This window comes from Cervus canadensis, chromosome 10 (genome assembly GCF_019320065.1).
Source record: "Cervus canadensis isolate Bull #8, Minnesota chromosome 10, ASM1932006v1, whole genome shotgun sequence".
Classification (NCBI taxonomy): Eukaryota; Metazoa; Chordata; class Mammalia; order Artiodactyla; family Cervidae; genus Cervus; species Cervus canadensis.
This window is the reverse complement of record NC_057395.1, coordinates 16,612,343-16,636,749: the sequence shown is the minus strand read 5'-3', so window position 1 is coordinate 16,636,749 and position 24,407 is coordinate 16,612,343. Positions and strand designations below refer to the sequence as shown.

Below are 24,407 nucleotides of genomic sequence, written 5' to 3'. Positions count from 1 at the left end.
TGGGCCTCGCTGGCCAGGCCTGCCACCCACCCGGCTGGCCTGAGCGTTTCCTCACCTTTCTCCTCTCCCATCCTGTCCAGACCCATGTGCTGGGCCACAGGAGACGCTGGGGTGAAGATCACCACCGCGAATGAAGGACTGGCGGCGACCTCCCTGCGGTGCTGGCAGTTTCCAGCCCCAAGCTTCTGTGCAGGAAGGTATTTTTGAATAAGAGGTAGGATAGTTCTGCCTGGGGTGATTGCCATTAAGTTTCTACTTTTCACAGCTGTTTCCCTTCAGCTTTTAAACTGGGCATTATTAACCTCTGATTCATGAATCATCTGAATTTCTTTTTTAAGGGAGGTATGAATTTTTATGTTTTTCTGACGAAAGTATAACAACTCTCCTTTAGTTTTCAGAGTTCTCAATGAGCACCCTCCCTTCTTAAGAAGCACTGGTTGCAAACCTACATATTCTCTCGAGCATCCAAATTTTCTCACACTTGTGTGGCACCAGAGACTCAACTCTGAGGCCCAAGGTTGTTTAGGATTTATCGTTAGGCTCTCGAGGGTTAGATAAGTGTAAACTGGAAAATCCCTGTGAAATGCGTACTGCCTGCAAGGTCACTTCCTTGATTTTTTTCCACTAATTTCATTTTCAGGTTAACATTCTTTGCAGCTATTTTATTGGTACTCCCCAAGTTCTGTACAAGATAGTTTCCCAGGCATCAATTCAGAAGACATGAAAAGTTTTAAAAATTATTTAAAACTTTTTAAAAAACATGCTAGGGTGTCTGCTGTTAACCCAAGTGGCAGCATCATCAGCAAACCTGTGCTCCTCTTCCCCTTAGAGACGTGTCCTTTTGTGTGAGGGTGGAGAAGCAGAGGGGCCAGGGGCCAGAGGAGCCTGCTGAAGCAGAAAGGCTTCCTGCCCACAGTGGGAACTGGGCAGATGACAAGGCCTCCTAGTCGTCAGTATCCCATCTCTGAGATGAAGGAGGGCGTGTCTGCCAGGGCGGTATCCCGAGAGGACTGGTCCCTCTTCAAGTGCTTCTCTTTCTATAGCGTCTCAGGACAGCTGTCCTCCACCATTATCACATATAGAGAAAGCATCTGCTGGCCATAGTGGAATCCATAAGATAACACTTTCCTCTTCATTTCCTTCTGTTTGCTGTGGTTCCACTGAGTCAGTGCACACATGTCTCTGCCTGTATTTCTTTTAATTGTTCACGACTGCTCCATCCCACTTGATTGTTCCTTTTCACTGCCTTCATTTATTAAATATCAAATAATGTAAGAAAATCTTAGAAGTGAAATTTGGGAAAGAGAGACCTCTTCCTCATTTTAGGACCGTGGCTTCTACATGGCTGCATTGCATCATAGTCCAAGACTGTAGTCATTGTCATAGTTCACACTCTACTTGGGCTACTTGGAATTCATCAGGCATCACACAAGGATAACTTTTCTTTATGCTTTTATTATTGTAAAGTCATGAAAAACTGAAAGTAGTTTCAGTTTATTTAATATTAGTATTTGCCCCCCAAATAAGCTAATAAGATATAACTTTTGCTTTGCTTTTTAAAAGAAATTTTTTAAATTAATTTTTGGTTGTGCTGAGCCTTCATGGCTATGCACAGGCTTTCTCTCGTTGCAGTCTGTGAGCTTCTCATTGCGGTGTCTACTCTTGTTGCAGAGCATGGGCTCTAGGCATGCAGGCTAAGTAGCTATAGCAAATGGGCTTAGTTACCCCTTTGCATGTGGAATCTTCCTAGATCAGGGATCCAGCCCCTGTCCCCTGCATTGGCAGGTGGATTCTTGACCTCTGGACCAACAGGGAAGTCCCTGCTCTGCTTTTAATTGTTTGCAAAGGACTTTTATTGTTTGTGAAAGACTGTCGCATACAATAGCTTGTTCTGTGCAGCAAACCCAAGAAGAGATGATATCAGCTTTAAACCTTTTAGTTTTCATGGGAGAGGAAGGCTAACTCTAATTGGCTAGAAAAAAAGGAAGGTTTTTGGCTCCTGTGCCTCAAAAGCCCAGATTGTGGGTATGTTGATCAGAGGCACAGACTTCCATCAGGACTGTTTCTCACAGTCCGTTGGCTCTGCCTTCCACACTGTTATGACTTCATGCTCAGCCTGTGTGTGGTAGTGGTCCTGGTGGCTCCGGGTTCCTGACACAAGAGAGCAGGTCCCAGCAGTCCATGCGTCTCTGTGAGGCTCACGAATTCTGGACTCGACTGGCCTGGCCTGGGTCACAGACCCACTTCTGGAGTCAGGCTTGGATACGAGGCCTCCTGAAATTCTTGGACACTGGAAGGACCTTGGGGACATGATTCCCTAAGAGAAAAGTCTGTTTCCAGGAGATGGTGAGTACCCACTATGTAACTATCATCATCTCCCCCACTTAAAAAAAAAGTAGATGAGGAGACTGATGTTCAGAGAAGGCAAAGGGCCTGTCCAGACGCCACGGTGACATACTGACCAAGACAGCGATGACCCGGGCACAATGGGGAGAGTGCTGGAGGGAGCCGGGCCTTCTTCCTCAGTCCTGGCCCAGCTCGATGTGCGGCCTGAGACACTTAGCCTCTTGGGTCTTGTGCCATCAAATAGGGACACAACTGTCTGTCAGATACTCAGTGAGACCCCAGGGAGGGGTGGGGAAAGGACTTTGTAATCACCTAAGCTTCCTACAGATACAAAGCATCCTTCACCTTGTAAACCCATGTGGTCTGTGCAGGCTTCAGATTTTCTTTACAACAGTGTCAAGAAAACATGTTCAGTCCTTTCCAGTTTCCAAAGTATGCTTCATACATCTCGCTGTGGTTAAATTCCCTAAACAATCGTGAACCAACTATAAGGGGCTTCAGGAAGTGGCTCTGGGACCAGCCATGAAGGGGTCCATTCCTTGGCCTCTGTTCCCCTTCACCTCTGTGCTCCACCCCGCGTCCCAGGAGCGTGAGGCCCGTCTGATCGGTTCTGGGTATTTCATTCTCAGCAGATGTGATCATGAGGAATTCAGAGACAACCACGTTATGATGGTGACTTAGACCACCGTATATTCTACTATTCCATGAATTACCTACTTCTAAAATATCCTGGTTGAGTGGTTTATTATTTTCATTTGGGAGTAAATAAAACAGAATCTGAAGAAACTCATGTATGAAACCATGAGAAAATGAATCCAACTCTGAAAAGATAAAGACTGCAAGTACCGTACTGCTACATTAAGTGTTACTGCGAGAAAAATTCTGAACAACATTGAGGATCTTTTCTTCCCTTTCTCCCTTTATTGCCTTCATACCCGGCAGGATGTTTTACAGTCCTGGACACAAGCATCTGGCGGGATGGCTCTGTCATACCGTCTAGCCTGGGCTGAGAGGGGGGCCCGTGCTCCAGGCAGCAGGCGGGTGGCGTGGCTGGTGTGGGCTGTGGCACTCGTGCCCACACAGGTCAGCCTGACCTCATGGCTTCCAGGGTCTGTGCCCCTCGGCTGGGCCTGATACCCTGGGGGCCTGCAGCATGATGTTCCCAGCAGAAGCCATGCTCTCAGGCGAGCAGCGCTCGGTCATGTCACTCGTCCGCCAGTGGGACATGGTCGTAACAGAACTCCTTGTCTCCCCAAGCTGCTTCGAAGGTGGCATTGGTGAACACACGTAAAGCGTCTGCAGCGGTGCCTGGCACCCAGTTTCAGGTTCCCACGTAGCGGCTGATCACTTTCGGCCAGATATGCCTGCTCCAGGGTCATCCCTACCTCCAATACCCACCTGGCCCAGTAGAGCTACCACCCTGTTTCTCTGCTTCCCCTATACTGCAGAACTCCTCAAAGGTGTCATCCGCACCTGTGCTGGCCAGTCCTGTGGCCACCACCACATCTGGCTGGTAAGTGGGTGAGAAAGTACTGGAAGTGTCTAAAACACCCCAGATTTCAAAAGTGGTCCACAAAGGTAAACTCTCTCAATAATCGTATGTTGATCATTTGTTATGAAGATAACGTATGGGTTCCTTGGTGGCTGAGGGGTACAGAACCCACCTGCCAATGCTGGAGACATGGGTTCAGTCCCTGGGTCGGGAAGATCCCCTGGAGAAGGAAATAGCAATCAGCTGCAGTGCTCTTGCCTGGAGAATCCCATGGACAGAAGAGCCTGGTGGGCTGCAGTCCACGGGGTGACAAAAGAGTCAGACGTGACTCAGTGACTAGACAACAGTAGTGTGTTACTGAAATCTGGTGTCATCAATTTCCTGTTTTTCACGGGTCTCTGGAAGATTTCGTTACCTGCACAGCTCAGGTTCTATTTCTACTTGAGAGTCCTTGTCTCCACTGTGCCTCCGCTTCACTCTTGAGCCCCTTCCAGGTACACTTAGGTCCTAGCACTTCACCAAAAATAGCTTTTGTCAAATCACCCTCTACTAATCAATTTTCAGTCCTAAATGTTCAGCAGGCTTAGACATGGTTGTCACCGTTGATGAAGCCCTTTCTCCCCTTGCCTCTGGGACACCAGGTTTCCTTGACTCTTCCCTCTCCTCACTGAAGATTCCTTTGTAGTTTCCTTTCTGAGTCCTCCATGTCTTCGCAACCTCCGTTTTCCCACCCAAGGGCACTCCCCCTGGAGCTCATCCAGACAAAGCCTTGAAGTGCCTCCCACCTCTGTGGACTTCCCAGCTTGGTGTCTGCAGACAGAACTCTGGAAGCTGTAGCTTAACCACCTGCTCAGCATCTCCATTTAGACATCCAGGACACCTCTTAAAGCCTATGTACCTAAAACAGGCTTCTTGGTTTCATTTCCCCAAGCCTGCCCCTTCTCCAGTACTTCCTATATTGGTAAAGGGTAACTTCCCTCATCCAGCTGTTTAAACCAGTACTTCTTGTATTGTTAAAGGGTAACTTCCTTCATCCAGACATCATGGAGTTATCCTCAACTTTTTTTCTTCCTCTCACTCTTTGTGTCTAGTCCATCAGCTCATTCTGTTGGGTCTGCTTGATTTCCAGTCAAACTACTGCTCACCACCACCTGCCTCCTCCAAGACCTGTCATCATTGGATGGACCATTACAGTAGCCTCATCACTGGCCTCCCTGCCTCCACCCTCATCCCTCCATTATACCCAAGGTGCTCCTTTCAAAATACCAAGTCACTTTTCTTGGGATCTTCTAGTGGCCTTACCTCATCATCGACACATACACACCCACACACAATATGTGTGCACCTCTCCCCTGTTCCCTGCCCCCTGCCCCTCTTCTTCATAAGTGGCCCATCCTCCACACAGGTCTCTGGGAAAAGCTGTCCTTCGTGCTTCCCACAGCCTTCCCTGACCACCGTGTCTAAAACTGCATTCCAGCGACCCCTTGGAGGTATGTTTCTCCTCGTGACACTGTCATCACCTGACACTGTGTGTCCTCCCCGCTGGGATGGGGACCCCAGCAAGGAAGAGCCTGTTCTGCGGTCCCTGTACTTGCCAGGTCTGGGTCCTCAAGGACCGCCCACAGCGCCTGGCCCCAAGTGCAGTGGTGCCCGGCTGGTGACTGCTGTTTTCAGTTCCACGCCCTTGTAGGACAAGAGTTTAGTAACTCTGCGGGGCATCGGGATCACTGGGAAACTTACCTAAAATTCACATGCCCTGACCCCACCCCACTTTAGAGACCCAAGATGCAGTAGATTCTGGGGTAGACTCCTGCACATCTTTGAACAAGCTCCTCAAGTTATCTTGAGTCCTGGCACACCTGGGCCACCCTCTGCCGGATGCTGCCACGGCGAGCAGCACTATACTGTGTACCTGTCACTGCTCTGAGGATCATCCTTCCATGTGTTATCAGCAGTCCTGAGTCACCTGGGAACCTAAATATAGCTCTCGTAGCCCCACCCCAAATCTTGTGAGTCAGAACTCCCAGGAATGGGTCCCAGGAGTCTTTTTTTTGTTTGTTTTTAAGCCTCTGAGAGCAGCCAGTCTCCCCAACTAGCCTTTGGGAGGCCCAGCTGTGCTGTTTGGACTCCTTGAGAAGGATGTAAACTTAAGAGTGAGTATTTTTAATGTCCTTTTAGGCCAGCTTCACTCCCCATCCCTCTTTAATCCAACAGTATCCTATTCAGAAGTAGTTGTACTCAAGTAAGCAAATCTTTGATTTGTCCATGATTTCAACTTGCTCTGTAATTTGAACATCCACCAGTATTTCTAACTATTGGGTTGGCCCAAGAGTTCATTCAGGTTTTTCCAGAACTCTTGGGCCAACCCAATACACTCCAACACAGCTCATTCTGGTGGCTACTTTCTTTATCATCTTTTGCATCTAGAAATTTAAAATATGTCTCCCGGGTCAGACTGGACAGCACTGGAGGTAATGGCCACCCCACCGTACTCAGGTTCACCTGCTCAACCTTCGCATTGAACCCGTGCTGGAGTACGTGGCTTTGGCTGTCCTCAACTTCATATGCATACACTCGCTGGTCTCCAGAGCATCCCCAGGGATGGAGACAGGCCTGACCACTTGCTCTGGGCACTTGCATGGGCTTTTCAAGCTGCTGGGGAGGGTGTCTCCCTAGTGAGACTTCTGGGTCCAGTAGCCTTGCCCTACTGCTGTTTGGTTTTTTTCCTAAAACTGTATGTGGACAGCTTTACAAGCCAACCCAAATTCCATGAACAGATGAGCCTGGTGGGCTACAGTTCACAGGGTCACAAAGAGTCAGACATGACTGAGTAACTAACACTTTCATGGCTGAAAATTTTTAATACCACAGTCCTCAAAGTACTACCAAAGATAAATAATTGAGAGAGGGGGCTGGCTGTAGTTGCAGCATTGTATTCCTTAGCTGGACTCAGAGCTAGCCTCCAAGTGGTGAGGGATCACTGGTGGTTGATGATGGCCCAAAGCAATCCTCTTGGTTTACCTGTTTCTTAAGTGCTGAGTCCCCGTGGGGTGCTCTTTCTGGGCTTTGGACAGACAGCCTGTGCTGTGCTGTGCTTGGTCGCTCAGTCCTGTCGGACTCTTTTCAACCCCATGGACTGTAGCCAGCCAGGCTCCTCTGTCCAGGGGAGTCTCCAGGCAAGAATACTGGAGTGGGTTGTCATGCCCTCCTCCAGGCGATCTTCCCAACCCAGGGATTGAACCCAGGTCTCCTGTATTGCAGGCAGATTCTGAGCCACCAGGGACAGCCTACCGGTAGTCTTTTGGAGTATGTTGTTTTTGTATTCTTTGCAGACATTGTCAAGGTCGTTAGTCACATAGAATCTGGAAAGAAGCAGTGTCATCTGGGTAGGCCCCGGAGGCACTTGCCACCTTCACAGCCTTAAGAGTCTTGCCTCTGGATAAGCTACAGTTGCATTTTGATGTCAGATGTGAGACACCATTAGTAATCAGGACGAGTCCCTTGGGATATCCTGTCCCCAGGTGAAAGCTGCTTCCTCTAGAGTACTTGTTCCGGGCACGGAGGCTTCAGTGTGGTGACACAGGGGTGTGAATAACCTTGGAGATGTGAGACAGAGGTTTCTAATGAGCTCTGACAGTTCAGGGGCTGAAGGAGTCTAACCTCTTTTTTCCCTGCCCACCCAGTCTTCATACAAATGTAAATATGCCTCCTTCCACAGACTGACAAATTGCCAAATGTGGTTTTAATTTGTAAGCAGGAGACCCTGCCTTGCCTTTTTCTTTCTTCTTTTTATTTTTGTTTTTCTTTCTTTTTTGGGAAATATGAAGTCACAGGCTTTGCACATTTTGAGCTGGACATTTCCTTCTGTCACTCTTGCTGTTGTTGTTGTTTTTCTCTTCCAAGGACATTTTCCTCCATTGTTGTCAGAAGAATTCGGGATGAGAGTCCATTGTCCTGTTTTTTAGAGGTGTTTTTGAAGTTCCCATAGGAAATGCAGAGTGTTCTTTAAGCTTAAAAAATAAATAAATAGAGGCTAGTGGTTAAATCCAGTGTGAGATGCGAAGAGTGTCTGTATCACAGCCTCATGTTTTGTGGTCTGTGCAGTATCCATTGTTGTTATTTATGACCCTGTCTCCCTCCATTGTGGACTTCTTCCAGCCTTGGGGAATTTACATCATTCCTAATAGCAAAAGGCTTTCTGGTTCCCACAGAGTTGTTCAAAGCCTGACTCATGCTCCTTATGTTAATTGTGCAGCTCTGAAAATACAGCACTTTACAGGGTGTGGTTGCAAGGGGGAAATCTACTGTACTTACAGGGCATGTTTAGAAGCGTTTCACACATAAATCTCAATCTCTCTCTCTCTCCCTCTCTTCCTCTCTCTGTCATTTAACTTTTAAACTAACACTTTTGGGTCAACAAACCTAGACAGTGTATTAAAAAGCAGAGACATCACTCTGCCCATAAAGGTCCGTATAATCAAAGCTATGACTTTTTTGATAGTCTTGTACGGATATGAGAGTTGGACCATAAAGAAGGCTGAGTGCCAAAGAATTGACGTCTTTGAATTGTGCTGGAGAAGACTCTTTGAGAGTCCCTTGGACATCAAGGAGATCAAACCAGTCAGTCCTAAAGGAAATCAATCCTGAATATTCATTGGAAGGACTGATGGTGAAGCTGAAGCTCCAATACTGTGGCCACCTGATACGAAGAACTAACTCATTGAAAAGATCCTGATGCTGGGAAAGATTGAAGGCAGGAGGAGAAGGGGACAACAGAGGATGAGAAGGTTGGATGGCATCACTGACTGAATGGACGTGAGTTTGAGCAAACTCCAGGAGATAGTGAAGGACAAGGAAGGCTGGCATACTGCAGTCCTTAGGGTTGCAAAGAATGGAACACGACCTAGCAACTGAACAACAGGAAGTCTTAAGGGAAAGAAAAGAGATTATCATTAAAATGCAGTGAAAGTGAAAGTCTCTCAGGTGTAAGTCTGACTCTTTGCGACCCCATGGACTATACAGCCTGTGGAATTCTCCAGGCCAGAATACTGGAGTGGGTAGCCTTTCCCTTCTCCAAGGGATCTTTCCAACCCAGGGATTAAACCCAGGTCTCCCACATTGCAGTTGGACTCTTTACCAGCTGAGCCTTAAGGGAAGCCCCAAAATGCAGTATAATCCAATAAAACCAATAGTATTCTGTTCACTGACTCTTAAAACTGACTTGGGTTATAGCTAGACCCTGAGTGACATTGGTCCAGGTCTGAACCTCAGGAGCGCTCATGAGAGCAGAAGGTTGGTGCTCAGTGGCGCGGGGCAGTGGTTGGATGAAGCTCATAGCGTCGCTCTGTGGGACGTGCAGGCATTATTCCAATGGCTGCAGCCTGCTAGGCTGTCTGGGGTGTCATTCTTACTTCCAGTGTAGGTCTGCTGGCACCTTACCAATACCATTCCTTGTGGCAGCAACATTTTACTATGAAATTTGATGGAGAAGGGTACTGAGAAGCGTACTGGAAATTAAAAGAATTTAACACCTTGTCTGAATTATCTATGTGCTAACAAAAAGGAAACAACTCTCCAAAAGAAAGAAATAGGTTAATTTTGGCGATGGTTGGGAGATTTTTACTTTTTATAGTTACTTCTTTATGAAGCTTCCATGTGTAAGGATAGGTAGATAACCTAAGAATTATCTAAAACCATGTTAGTGCTGTTAGTTTAAAGGGGAAAAAACTCGAGAGTTTCTTAGTAACCAGGAATCTCAAACTCTGGTTTTCAAAGTACCAGTATTGAAAGGCTGAACTCTTGACCTTTTTTGCAAAGGCCATACTCTATTTTTATCGATAGAGAAGATGTAAGAATTCTGAGGCTCATCAGGGTACAGACCACTGTGCCCCCAGGTCTCTCTGGAAGGCTAGGCCCACGGCCACGTGGTCACCTGGCTCCTGACTCGGGCATCATCACATCGGGGGCCTCAGAGCTCTCAGTTCTAGCTGAGAGTTCCCAGGTGGCTTGGAGTCACCATCTTGCATGTTTGTGGCACACATTCACAAATGAAACGTGTACTGGGAATCCAAGAGAAGTGATGGTGTTCAGTCGACAAATTGGGTCCGTCTCTGTGACCTCATGAACTGCAGCATGACAGGTGTCCCTGTCCTTCACCATCTCTCGAAGCTTGCTCAAACTCATGCCCATTGAGTGGTTGATGCCATCCAAACACCTCATCCTCTGTCGTCCCCTTCTCCTTCTGCCTTCCATCTTTTCCAGCATCAGGGTCTTTTCTAATGAGCTGGCTCTTCACGTCAGGTGGCCAAAGCATTGGAGCTTCAGCTTCAGAATCCATCCTTCTAATGAACATTCAGGATTGGTTTCCTTTCGGACTGAGAGGTTTGATCTCCTTGTAGTCCAAGAGACTCATAAGAGTCTTCTCCAGTACCACAGTTTGAAAGCATCACTTCTTCAGTGCTCAGCCTTCTTTATAATCCAACTCTCAGATCCGTACGTGACTACTGAAATAACCATAGATTTGACTATATGGACATTTTTGGCAAAGTGATGTCTTTTTTAATACACTGTTTAGGTTTGTCATAGAACATTCTAAATAAAAAAAATTAAAATAACCTAACACTATGTAGTTTCATCCTGTCCTCACCAAACTAAATCTGTTCACTGGGGCATTTGGAGAGGAAATGTTTTCCTCCTGTTCAGTTAACAGATTACTGGTTGACTTTGTTGTCTTTTGCAGCAGCCGGGAAGAGCTCTCCATGGAGCAACGGGGGATCGTACTGGCTGTGTGGAACAACTACTTCCTCCTGGGGCAGAGCCCAGGAGAAATGTTCTTCGAGAAATGTAGGTCCCGTGGGTTTCCTCTTCTTCTCTCCAAACTGTCTGTGTAGATGGGGACACAACACGAGGGCTAGAATGCAGCAGGACTGCATAGACCCTAATCACAGAAGCCCCTCTGGCACTGATCCTGTCCAAGTTCATAGAGTTGGGACTTTTTCACCTTCCAGACTTTTTCCTCTTGCTTTCTGGACAGTGGGAAACAAGGCCTGGCTTCACAGGTATGTTGCAAGGAGTAATTAGTGACAAGCACTTTGAAGATGAAAAGCACCTGTTGATGGTGTTCCTTACAACTTTTCAAGCAACCCCAGACAGATCGGGAGACGTACGGTACTTTCCTCAGAGGCCTCTTCTGACCCTCATGTATTATGATAATCTTTGGGAGAATGATAGCTGTAGTAAGAATATGAATACATGTATTGGTTTCCAGATGAAAGCGTAACCTAAAGAAATATTTCAGCCTTGATATTTTCAGTTTGGTGGTTCAGGAAACTTCTTTCCATTCACAAGTCTTCAAATATATGCCAAAATCTCTGGTCTGTAAAATCTCCCTGGCCAGCTTCTATCCTGCCCCTCCAAGTGAATGTCGCACAGTACAATCTGCATTGTCTGTTGTATGTGTGTTATAGAAAAGGGAAAGTTTAGAAAGTTTCTGTGTGTTATACAAAAGTTTGTGTGTGCGTAAAAGAACATGCTGTATGTACACACACACATACACACAGCCTGTGCTTTGTGTATTTGCTTCTGGGAAAAAAAGTCAATATATCAAATATAGGTAATATTAATATTTAACATCTGAAATGAATGCCTCTCTGCCTTAGTTAAAATATGAACTCCATTATAACGCCATTGTTAACCAGTGATCAGTAAGTAAAGTGTGCCCAGTGTGTGGGAAACTGTGACAGCTCTCGCATGATCCTGTCTGCATATCAACAGACACGTGGGGTTTTTTGTGAGATTGGCCAGTGGGGTGATGAGAAGGGAGGTTAACACGTGCCTCTTACTTCAAGTGTGAGAAATATGACATGGGGACTCCAAGGGAAACCTGGCCATCACAGCTTTACAAATCAAAAAATTCTTTGTTTGTTTTAGTGCAAACAGAACTGAGACAAAAAGCAGTGCCGTGAGCAGATCTCAGAGCAACAGGGACAGTGTGGGAGCACCCAGTGACTCGGTGGCTACAGAGGGAGCATGGAGGAGGGGCGGCCGGCCAGCCTCATCCATCCCCCCGGCCATGGGACAAGCGGAGGACGACAGGAAAGCATCTGAGACCCACCAGGGGCTTCCTGCTCTGAAGCTGGAGAAAGGTCATCAGGCCTGGCCAGGAGCAGCAGAAACCTCATCCCAGGGTGCGGTTGCAGACCGGGCTTCTAAGCAGGAGCCTTGTCTGTGGCTGTGAGTCAGCATTCCCGGGTCCAAAGCAAGAGTCCACCAGGGGCCAGAGCACCGCAGAAATGCAGGAAGCACAACCCTGCAGAAGACGCCGGCCACCACAAGAGAGTTTCTCTTGGAAGTGATCGATTAGTCCCGAGGGAAATAATAGTAGGGGAAGAAAGCAAAGCTGTCAGGGTCCTGCCAACTTGAGAGCTGTCAGATCTGGGGTAACTTTTGAAACAAGATTTGGCAGAAACTGCATCTAATGAAGAGTCGCATGTTTTGGAAAACTCTCTCCTCCAGACATCTTACAAAAAATAAGCCAGGGGCAGGCACAACTCAGCCACAAACACTGAAAGCTTAGCTCTGACTCAGGGCAGCCCAACCAAAAAAGAAAAGGATGGAAGCAGCTACTTGCTCACAGAAGAGGATTGCAACCCCGGCGTGAAGGATGTCGTGACCAGACCTGGGATAAGTGAGCGGTGTGCCTAGAAGCCATGACTTAAAGGAATTTAAATGATCATTTTCAGTAGAAAATATGTACCTGCGTTGGGCTTAACTTTCAAAGCAGCAGCCTCCAGGAGATTGTTCTGACAGCACCGCTCCTTTCTGGTTCACACTTTAACGTCAGAAACTCACTTTAGTGATAAACAGCCATTGGCTTTGTCGGCAGTGACAGCATCCATAGAGGAAGCACATGAAGAAACCAGTGGTGCGCTTTATCACATCCTTGCATGAAGCCCGCAGTGACCGTGGTGCTCTCTTTCTGGCCAGTCCTCCTGCCCTGCAGCCTGAGTCGGGCAGCAGTGGAGGAACAGGCTTGCGGGTCACCCCGTCTGCTTGCGGCCCCAGCGTCATATCTGAAAGTGTGTAAGAAAGGCAGAGCCTGGGCCCCACCCAGACCTACAGAGTGAGAAACTGGGTGATTCTGAAACCTGTTTGAGGTTGGCAACCCCCAGGCTATTTGGAGAGTCCCTGGGATTGATTTCCTGCAGCCTGACTGTCCTGGCCCCCAGAGTATCAGCAGGGCCCACATGTAGACCTGCAGCCGTCACGCCCCCTCAGGTGTGAAGCACTCTGTTCCCAGGTCCTTAAGCATGGTGGCCATAGCGCCCGGGAGCTGTGCCTTTGCGCTCAGAGTTGGAGGACATTTACTTATAATTTGGCCTGACATTAGGGGGAGACGTCAGAGAGGCTTGTTCTTTCTTGTAGTTCAGGCATGTCCCTGCCCCTTGCCCCTGCCCCCACCTTTAAGACTCTGGTTAAGTTCAGAACAGATCCGAGCCCCAGGGGAATTCAGTGGGCAGAGTTTGCAGTTTCCCACTTGGAAGCCTTCACAGGCAGTTTAGATTTCAAACCAGGAGCCTTCCATTTGCAGGATCACCCACTGTTGTCTCCAGTGGGCTTGCTGAAATGTCATGCAGTGAATCATAGCAATGACTTATTTTGGATGGACAACTACAGTAGATTTTCTTAACCGAGTTTTATTCTGAAATAAGGAAGGAAGCTATTCAAAGGCCACCCATCAAATGTGTCTTTTTTTCCTGTTCAACATTGGGTGGTCCTTTGAAAGTAATACCTCCTCCCTAGTAACACGGAAAATCAAGATATTCCCCACAGTGTAGGAGTTAGCAAAAAAAAAAAAACAAAACAGAAAAGCCCAACAAAATAAAAGAATATGGAAGTGGACACAGTGTAAGTTCATGCTTAAGATTAATTAGTGGTTTCTCCCAGCTCATTCTGTCCTTCCCCAGCTCTCCTTTCCTTAGACTGTAGGGCAGGACTGATTAAGAGGCAGCCGAATTTCATGGCACCATCTTGGGTCATGAAGCTAAGTCTTCCTTGCCATGGCTGGCTGCGGATGCAGGCCCTCTTCTTTGATGTTCCAGACTCTTCTGGAGACCTCTTCCCTTCCTGTGACCCCAGCCTCACCATCCCCACCAGGAATGTGGCCCTGCCTGCTGACATCTCCTCCTCTTCGCTCCGAGCTCTTAATCCCGCCCCAGGTAACTCTGTTCACTGGGCTCCACAGTAGAAGAGGTAGCCCAGCAGAATACCAGCCTCCGTGGCGCGGAGTCCACTCGTCCAGGACACGCAGCCTACACAGGGCAGAGCCCTCCGAGAAGGTGACAGAGCACGGTCCGTCCTGAGCCCCCTCCAAGTCTCCCGTTTTCTGGCTGTGCTTGCCACTGAAGATGGGCTCACAGTGTGTCGTTGAGTCGTAAAGAGAAACAGTTATTGCAGTAGTTTAAGCAGAGAGGGCACAAATAGCAACCCAGGTGATAGGCCAAGAAACAGTGAGCTCCCTGGAAGAATCTGGAATAAGGAAGAGCCATCCCAGTAGCTGCTGCCTGCCCCAGAACTAGGGGGAGCTGTTTGAACTGGAGGCACCAGAGAAAGTTTTTAGCAGGTTTTTATTTCATTAGTTAACCTGGGCCTGGTGGTTAAAGCCAGTACTTGTGTGTTTAATGATTATCTTTCAAGAAAATTCTTGGCTTTAGAGTTTGGTGTATTTGTGGATATAACAATGACTGAGTTTGGGACTTCCCATCTCTCAATGCAGGGCACATGGGTTCAGTCCCTGGTCCAGGAACTAAGATCCCACATGCCGAGGGGCAACCTGAGAAGGCCGTGTGCCACAACTAGAGAAACGCCTGTGCAATGCAGTAAAGAGCCAGTGTGCCCAAAATTTAAAAACAGAAAGGTTGTTTAAAAGCTGTGTCATTGCACCTTTGGCTGTAGATCAGCAGGGTCTTTCTCACAGCCTTCGTGTACATGGGTTTTAACAGTACTAGCAAAGGAACCAACTTTCCGCTTCTGCATTGGGGCATGTGTTTGAGCAATTTCACCTTTAAGCATTTTCCTTCCACATGTCTGAAACACCCCTGGTTCTCTTGTTTCTTGAGTGGTTGTTTGATTCTTTGGATATTTGGAAGTTCAGAGGGGAAAATGGCTGCCAGGTTTTTTTGTTGCTTATTAGGTGGGAAATGAAGAGTTGGTTCTCTACTGCTGGAAGTGGGTGTGTTTTGATATGCTTGATAATCTTAATAATTCATCTACAAATCTGAGACTCTGTCAGTATTCTTGGTTAAAAAGAATAAGTTCTTCAGTCACTCACTTAATAACCCAAATTAAATGTATATTCAAGTTCCTGTAACTCTGATGCTTGGAAGAAATATGGATCCTATTGATTGATGTTATAACTTTGAACTCCCTAACTTTCTCAATGTCATGGCTTCTAAGTCACCTCCATGTGCTTCCAAATGACTTTTTAATAGATTAGTTTGGGTGTTTGGTTTTTTTTTTTTATGTCCATAAATGTCTGAGAACAGTCAGTGTGACTTTTCTTCCACATTTTTCTTTTCTTTGCCTCTGGAGGTTACCTGACATCCAGCCATGCATGTAAATCATGAAATGCAAAAGAGCAAACTTTTAGGAAGACAGGAGTAAATGTTGCAGCTTTTGTTCACTCATTTTAAATGAAAAAAGTGGGAAAATGTTATTTCATTTTATAAAAAGCAAGAGTCCCAAAAACGCTCTGTAGTTTTGTTTATGGAGAACGTGGCTTCTCTCTAAAAAACGTATCTCAGGATGTATCTTGAAAACATCAATAGGATCACTGTTTGCGTTCAGTGCCTTATTTGGACTTTAACCTGAATTGTGCATGTTGGTGGCTGGAGAGGGCAAGGCACAGGAGGGAAGGGAACCATGACAGGAGAGCGCCGGGCCACGGTGCCGCCCTCCCCGTGGCCTGCATGCGTTCTCGGCAGGCCCCGCTGCAGTCTGACGCGCAGTTCTGGCGACTGGTCCTCCCTTGGCTTTCCTGAGCCAGCCCCGCCCTCCAGCATGCTGTGCTATGGCTTGCATATAGAAGTCCTTTTCATTTCTTCTTGTCTTTCATGAGGAAATTCCCACACATGGTTTGTCAGGACAGGAGAGTTCAAACCTTGTTGCTGAAATACAAATCAATTGAAACGTGTTGGAACAAGTAGGAAATCAAAGTTGAGCTGATTTCTGTTAAACAGTTTAAAGTCTTCCTCAGTACCAAATAAATTAAGTGTTGTAAAGTGAAGTTAATTTGGATAATCACTCAGGGCAGAAGTCTAACCATATAGATGATGGGCATTACAATTTATGGTATAATTGGATCCTCAGAAATCTACAGAACTCCCTCTCAGTTTGTTTCTCTATTTACTTAACAAGACATGGAACAAATACATGTCAATGTGTAGCTGAACTGAGGGGACTTGAGTGGATGAAGTTATTGCCTTTAATTATCAAGAACTACTCAGTTCCAGGGTTGGATTTAATCATGTAAGTTGTGTTATGCAGCATGATTGCCATTACAGTTACTTATTTAATTAATTAAACTTAGTTAATTAAACAAATCAGTAAAATCAGGAAAACCTTACATTTGATCCCAAAGCACCTGACCAGGCAACTAAGGGTGTGGTGTTTTGTTTTGTTTTTAATTTGGGCTGCTCTGTTTTAATTTTAATTTTGGCTGTTTTTAATTTTGGCCGTCACTTCATGGCAGCGTGCAGGCTCTTCATTGCGGGGTGCAGGCTTTTCTGGTTGTGGCACATGGCCTTCCCTAGATGTGGCGCTGGGGCTTTGTTGCCCCACAGCACGTGGGGTCTTAGTTCCCTAACCAGGGGTCGAACCCACGACCAGCAGGGAAGTACCCTAAAGGTGTGGATTTGACGGAGCCCCAGGGTAGATGTTCTTCGGTCAAGGCAGAAAGCCAGTCCTTGCATTCATCACCAGGCGAGCTCTCTTCTCCCACTGACCTTATTCTCTTGTTTGGTTTCCCTGGTGGCTCAGAGGGTAAAGCATCTGCCTGCAGTGCAGGAGACCTGGGTTCAGCCCCTGTGTCTGGAAGAGCCCCTGGAGAAGGGAACGGCTACTCACACTGGTATTCCTGCCTGGAGAATCCCTTGGGCAGAGGAGTCTGGTGGGCTACCGTCCATGGGGTCACAAGAGTTGGACACAACTGAGCAATTAACACACTCCAAAATAGTTTCAATGGTTGTGCATTTCTAGGGGATGAAATTAGTGTGTAGTTGTAAATGAACCTATTTCATGAATAAAAAGTAAAATTGTTTTAGTGTGTATCACTTTTCTTTAAAGCAAGTGAATTAATTAACCCCAAGGAATATGAATTCAAAATGCCCTTTTCTGAACATGCTATTTAAAATTATCTTTTATTGGTTGGAGACTTTTCCCTCCTTGGAGCAGTTCTGATGGTTTGAAGACTGTATTAAATAATCAAAGGAGCTCCTCATTTGAAACATTGGCCCTAAAAATTTAGGCCTGGAACACCCTGTGCAGATGTTGTGATTAAATGTAAGACTAGGGGTGGTCTTTACAATGTAGCTATATTCCCACTTCTCCCATTTGTGAGCTGAGATAGACTCCTCTAGTGAGGGGTTAAAGTATGCGACCTTGACTTCTTTCCAGAGAATCATGACATTTCCCAAGGGGATTCCTTTCCATTTTCGAAGTGCATCTAGCCCTGGAAGCAGCACTGACTGAAGTCCTGGGCTGCCTCTTTCTCTGCGCTGCCTCTTAATGACAGGTTATGAGCCCTCTCTGGCTGCTTGTAAATATATTTCCCTTTGGATCCTATGCATAATTTTTTAGAAGCATTTCCGTATCCAATTGGGATGATACACTTGAATAGTTGTGCGTGAAATGCGGAGAGCCACTGCACCCAAGCCATTTCTTGGTATTCGGTCACAGGCCCCAAGTCCCAGCCCAGGAAAGCCACTCTTCCCTGCCTGGTGCTGCTGCCAACCCCGGTACTTTGCCACCAATTGGTTCCTATGCTTTGGAGACAAGTCATGTAACTTCCCAGGCCTCGGTTTCTTCATCTGTCAAATAATCTTTGATAGTAAGTGCCACGCATGGCTCCGTAAAACCCCGAGGTTACCGTACCACTCTATGCATTAAAACTCGTCTGTTTAAAAATGGGTTCAGTGTATGGACACGGGCCACACATTGGAAGGACCTTGTGGGTCATTGGTAGCTTCTAGTTAAATCAGAATCCTTGAGATTTGGCCTAGGCATCGGCGATTTTAAAAGCCCCTCAAATTCCCATGAGATGCCATAGTTAAGAACTGTTGTTTAAAAGTCAGGGTGGCAGTTTTTGTGTGTCTAAATACTGGATGCTAGAAGAGGCAGGGTCTACGAAGAGCTGAGTCTCCTTGAGAAGAAGGGCTTTGTGCAGGTCAGAGTTGGGCCTGACAGACAGCCGTGGGAAGCTGCATGCAGCAGGGAGCTCAGCTCGGGCTCTGTGACGACCCGGGGGGGACGCCCGAGAGAAAGGGGACGTGTGTTCCTGCCGCTGATGCGCTTTGCTGCACAGCAGAAACCCACAACGCTGGGATGCAGATATACTCCAAAACCCAAAATGCTTCTACTTTCAAATGACTGGAAGAGGCTTAGGTGACAAGGCACCAGTCGGCATACGTTTTACTCCTACAGAGGAACCCGTTCTCTCTTCTGAAAATCCCCCTGTGTTAGTTAGCTCTGGCGTTTTACACTCGACACATCAGAGCCCAGCTTCATCTTTGCCGGCACTGAGAAATTGTTACCCTCCTACAGAAGATGGGTTTTTAAAGCACCTAAGTAATTGTCTGGGCTTTGCCTTTGATCCACGATCATTAATATCATTAATAAGCTCTCAAAAGTGCATGTGAATCTCAAGTTCACATTTGGCGGGACAGTGGAAGAAAGAACGCTTTTAAAATAATTTGGCTCAGAAAGCACATCTGAAATAACCCTGTGGGAAAAAGAAGAGAATTTCTCATCCTCGGAAGGATTACCTAGGACGGAGATGCTGACCTTGTGTTTTAAGTTCACTTACATTTCTTGAAACCTCATTCATCCCCCAGCCTGATTTATTTTAGGAGGTGAAGCAGGCTGTGGGAGGGGAGTCTGGTGCTATGCAGTTTTCGTGTTTGCTTTCTGTTTTGTTTTTTTTTCCACAGTTACCCAAAGATCATAACGTGCATGTGTTTCTTTACAAAAAAAAAAAAAGACTGCTTCATGAGGTTTACTACAGCTTTTCTCTCAGAAATTAGCGCTGAAGAATTTTTGCTCTGCAGGCTTCCACAGCGATCCAGTCCCAGAAGGCGAGGTGCCCAGGGCGAGCGGAGCAGTGACCTCCGTGGGGGAGAGGTCAGCTGAGCAGCAAGGCTCAAAAGGGAGGAAGAAAAAGCAGCTCCTCAGCGGGGAGTTTGACTTGCTTCAGGGCAGAAGAGCTTTTATAAATAAGGTCCCAGGCTCCCACGCCCTCTCGCCCGTCTTCTGTTACCAGTCGTCTCTGCACTTAGACACATATGCGCACACTCATGGACACACACAGACACATGCGCACACTCATGGACACACCCACAGACATATGCACACACATGGACACACACAGACATATATGCACACACTCATGGACACACACAGACACATGTGCACACACTCATGGACACACAGACATACAGACACACAGTCATGGACACACACATGCGCACACACTCATGGACACACACAGACATACACACAGTCATGGACACACACAGACACATGCACACACATGGACACACAGACATACAGACACAGTCATGGACACACACACATGCGCACACACTCATGGACACATACAGACACACACTCCTGGACACACACAGACACATGCACACACACTCATGGACACACACAGACATACAGACACACAGTCATGGACACACAGTAGTGGATGCACCCACGGACACATTCAGACATACAGACACATGGACACACTTAGACACAAACATTCATGAACACACAGATATAGACCTGCAGACACACGCATTCATGGACACAAAGTAGTGGATGCACACACACACAGGGACACACATTCAGACATACAGACACATGGACACACTTAGACACAAACATTCATGGACATACAGTCATGAGCACAGACGCATTCAGACGCACACGCTCATGGACACAGACATACAGACACACACTGACACTTTCAGACACATGGCTACACATACAGACACATTCATGGACACACTTAGACACAAACATTCATGGACACATACAGACATCATGAACACACAGACACACACACAAGTGGACACACAGGCACACAGTAGTGGATGAAAACATAAAGACATTACACATGGGCATATATACACACATCTACACAGTCACACTCAGGACACACACAATACACTGGTGGACACAGACACACTCATGGACACAGACACATTCATGAACTCACACAAACATGGACACATCTACACAGTCACACTCATGGACACACTCAGACACATGGACACGATCCTGGACACACATTTGTGGACACATATTCATGGATACACAAACTGGTGGACAAAATGTTCACACAGACATGCTCATGGACACACCCTGGTGGACACGGCTCCAGCTCTCACTCGCCCTGCCTGCCTCTCTCTCGAGACACCTGCCTCTGGATTGCGGTTGGACAGACAGACAGACCCTTCTCCAGAGGAGCAGGTGATGGATTGGCTGGGGATTTTTCTAGGCCCAGTGGCTCCTAAGGCCTTTTCAGTTCCTCCTTCACAGGCTCAGCTGGTGAGAAGAATGTGGAGTGCTCGTTCCCAAAGCCACCGTGGGTGCCTGTGAGGACTGAGGCCAGCCCATCCGTCTGTGCCTGCTGTCAGAGGGAGGAGGGGATGGTCAATCAGGACGACCTCCGATCTCCATGGGACACACAGGGCCAGCGCTGGGAATGTGTTCTCGCGGGAGGGGCCTGGAAGACCTTCCCCAAACGATGCCGGTGTGGACAGGGCCTTGTGAAACAGCAGCTTTGCTTTGCGGGGTATATTCTCCTTCGCATGCTTGCCTGTGAGCCTCTTGCAGTGCCCTCTGCTCCCTGACCCTGCAGAGCAGGGCGGAGCCCGCCTGGGCGGAGCCTGGGGCATCTAGAAAGGCGTCTTCAGGCGGCTCCACCATGGAGGAAGGACTCTCCAAGTCAGAGACGCAGGTACCAGGTCTGCTGGCGGCTGGCCGTGGGCAGCGCTCAGCATCGCCGGGCTCTTCTCGGGACCTAATGCAGAAACCCCTTGTACTGAATCCCTTTCCTATTTTGAATCTCTCTGACTTCTGTAACCAGCCAGAGAAAACTCCCTGCTTTAAAATCTCCACTTGGATAATCATTGCATGTTAAGGTGAACTGATTTGGGAACTTTAATTATGTAAAAAAAAAATCCCTTCACTAATCCTTCACCTGGATTCGTGTTTGGTCAAATAACCAGGGGCTAGGAGTCTCTAGGGGCCGTCCACCACCAGATCCAACAGCCCGTGGCTCTTCTCTAACACAGGTGCAGTTCAAAGGAGAGAACGGGGGGCTTCCTTGGTGGTCCAGTGCCGCCATGCTGCCAATGCAGGGGGCAAGGGTTTCGATCCCTGGTCTGGGAACTAAGATCTCCCGCGTTGTGCAGTATGGCCAAAAGATTTTTTAAAAAGTGAGAATGAGACAGTCATTGAAATCTAACCGGACTTCAGGTTTTAACAGATTCTGGTCTCCTGTGACACTTAGAGAAATACAGAGAGTGCGTTCATTCTTGCTGCTGTCCCTTTTTGTGTATACTGACCAAGTGACACACATTTCTGGTCACCATTTTGTAGACAGGGAAACTGAGGCACGGAGCATTTTGGAAACTTTCCCGAGTTAGTAAGTGGCAGAACTGAGAATCCAGGCCTGTCTAAACCCCAAAGCCCAGAGACTTCTATTGAGCCACAGTGGCGTGAGCCTAACACCGCCCAGGCAGAAGATATCTGCGCCAGGACCCAGGGCAGAAAGCGCTGCAGGGGAATCAAGGAGGTGTGGCTCCGGGGTGCAGGCCCTGAATGCGCAGGGCTGGGGCTGGCTCTGCAGCTGAGAAGGCGAAAGTGACAGGTGGCCACTCGGGCCGCGGTGGAGGCCTGTCTGTCTGAATTTAGCTACAGTTGACTCACTGTATTGTGTTAGTTTCAGGTGGACGGCTTCAGATGCTTTGCCATTACAGGTTATTACAAGATGCTGCCTATAGTTCCCTTTGCTATACAGCAAACCCTCAGCGTTTATTCTGTACATAGTGGTATGTGTCTTTTAATCCCATACTTCTATAATAATCTACCCCTCCCTCTCCCCTTTTGCCTTTGGTAACCACAAGATTTTTTTCCTCTGACTGTGAGTCTGTTTCTGTTTTGCAAGTAAGTTGATTTGTATTACTGTTTTTTAGATTCGACATATAAGTGATCTCATATGATATTTATCTTTGTCTGGCTTCACTTTGATATGATAATCTCTAGACCCATCCATGTTACTGCAAATGGCAATATTTCATTCTTTTTGTGGCTGAATAATATTCTATACCACATCTGCTTTATCCATCCATCTGTTGATGGACAGATGTCTTGGCTGTTCTGAACAGTGCTGCGATGAACACTGAATGTCAAAGTGTTAGTCGCTCAGTCGTGTCAGACTCTGCAACCCCATGGGCTGTGGCCTGCCAGGCTCCTCTGTGCATGGAATTCTCCAGGCAAGAATACTGGACTGGGTTGCCATGCCCTTCTTCAGGGGATCTTTCCCACCCAGAGATCAAACCCAGGTCTCCCACACTGCAGGCGGATTCTTTATTTACCATCTGAGCCACGGGGAAGCCCTTCTATGAACACTGAGGTGCATGTATCTTTTTCAGTTCAAGCTTTCATCTTTTCCAGGTATATACCCAAGAGTAGGATTGCTGGATCATATGGTTAGCTCTATTTTCAGTTGTTTAAGGAATCTTCAGACAGTTTTCCATAGTAGCTGCATCAGTTTACCTTCAGTTCAGGCCTTTTTACCGATGTTGGACCAAGAACTCAGGTAAAGATACCAGCCCTGGACGCAGCGAGGGTGGGAGGTCTCGCTCAGCGCCCCACCCCCACACTGCTTTTCTTTTACGTCTTTCTTCGTCCTTAGTTTTGTGCAAACCTGTTGCTGTTTCACACTGGTGCTCTTCCTTTCTGATTGGTGCCTTGGATTCTTTCAAAAACACTTCCAGAAACAGTCCTGCCGAGCCAGAGAGCCCCCGAGGATATCTGACTGTCATCATCCTGAACTTGGCGGGGTGTACATTTCTGTCTCCAGGACGGGGTTTTCCTAAACGGGTCCGCGAGGGTGCCTTGGCGCATAGGAAACTTTAGCATAAAGCGCGTAATTCTGGCCTCCCCAGCGTGAGGAACAGGTTAAAGACGTGGGATCCGCTCCGGCCCCTCCTCGGCGGGTGGGGAGACGTGGGAGAAGCCAGTGGCCCACGGGCGGTTCCGGGAATCCCCGGGTGTGTCTGTGCTGGCCCTGGCCATGGATGGCATCACGTTCAGCCGCCTGGGAACTTGAGTCCTTTTAACTGCTCGGGTGCTGTTTGCTCTGTAGCCTGCCCTGGAGGCAAGCATGGTGGAGGGGCTGTGAGAGCGGGCCTGCTGCAGTTGCGGTCACCTGACCCCGCCCGGCCTTCCCTCCCGGCTGCCGCCGATTCGGACCCTCTTGAAAACCCGGTGAGGTGCGCCTGTGCGTGCAACGCAGAGGGAGGGGCAGGATGTAGGCGGCTGTCGCTTGCTTTCCTTTCTCAGCCTCTTTTCCTGCGATTCATTTTCTAATTCCGTGAAGCAGAAACTCAAAAGGAAATCCGAAGCTGGCAAAGAACAAGGGACTCGCCCCTAAAGGAGCGGAGCCGGTCTGCCTTTGGTTTGGGGAATGTGTATTGTTCGTGGGGTCGTAAAGCTGTCAATTTCTAGGCAGAGTCTGGAGGAGGCAAAGCTCGGATGGTCACACTGACTTTCTGGTGGCATCCTGTGCCTTCATTTTGGTCCCTTGCTCACTTCCCAAGTTTGCATCTTTGACAATCACATCAAGGGCAGGTTCTGGAGATAAACCTGACAAATCCCCAGAAGACGCTGAAAACACAGCAACCCAGCTGGCAGGAGCCCCAGATTCTAGTCCTAATTCTTGCTAACTCAGTGTGACCTGGAAAGGGTCCCCGATGCTCTCTAGGTCCCAGCTTTCCCACCTGGGGAAGCAAGAGAGGGCAGATCCTTTGCTTGGGAAGGTCTCCGACTGCATTAATATCCAGTGAGTCTCCCATGAAGGCTTTTCAGCTGCACTTTTCTGAGAAAGGCTGAAGTAAAGCAGCTTTTCCCCTTTCAGGTGGAAAACAGAGCCGGGCCCAACCCCTCTGGGTGCCCAGTGGTCATTAGGAAGCCAGCTGCCAGCTCGTGTTCCCCTGGGATGGAGGCGGAGCCCGCTGTCCCTGCCAGGAGAGCTCCCTTAAAAAAAAAAAAAAAAGCTGGTGCCGGCATCTGCTTT

At 47.7% G+C, this 24,407-nt stretch overlaps 1 protein-coding gene across 1 annotated transcript in view; it reads left to right on the top strand.

Moving 5' to 3' along the window:
* The window catches only part of LOC122448863 (SLX4 interacting protein), a 206,384-nt gene extending 189,232 nt beyond the window's left edge, over positions 1 to 17,152 (top strand). The window contains 6 exon segments of the mRNA XM_043480512.1: positions 10,578 to 10,681; positions 11,768 to 11,998; positions 12,000 to 12,099; positions 12,101 to 12,337; positions 12,339 to 12,375; positions 12,378 to 17,152. Coding sequence (XP_043336447.1) covers positions 10,578 to 10,681; positions 11,768 to 11,998; positions 12,000 to 12,099; positions 12,101 to 12,337; positions 12,339 to 12,375; positions 12,378 to 12,541 — 873 coding nt within the window. The 3' untranslated portion in view covers positions 12,542 to 17,152.
* The last annotated feature ends 7,255 nt before the right edge of the window (positions 17,153 to 24,407 follow it).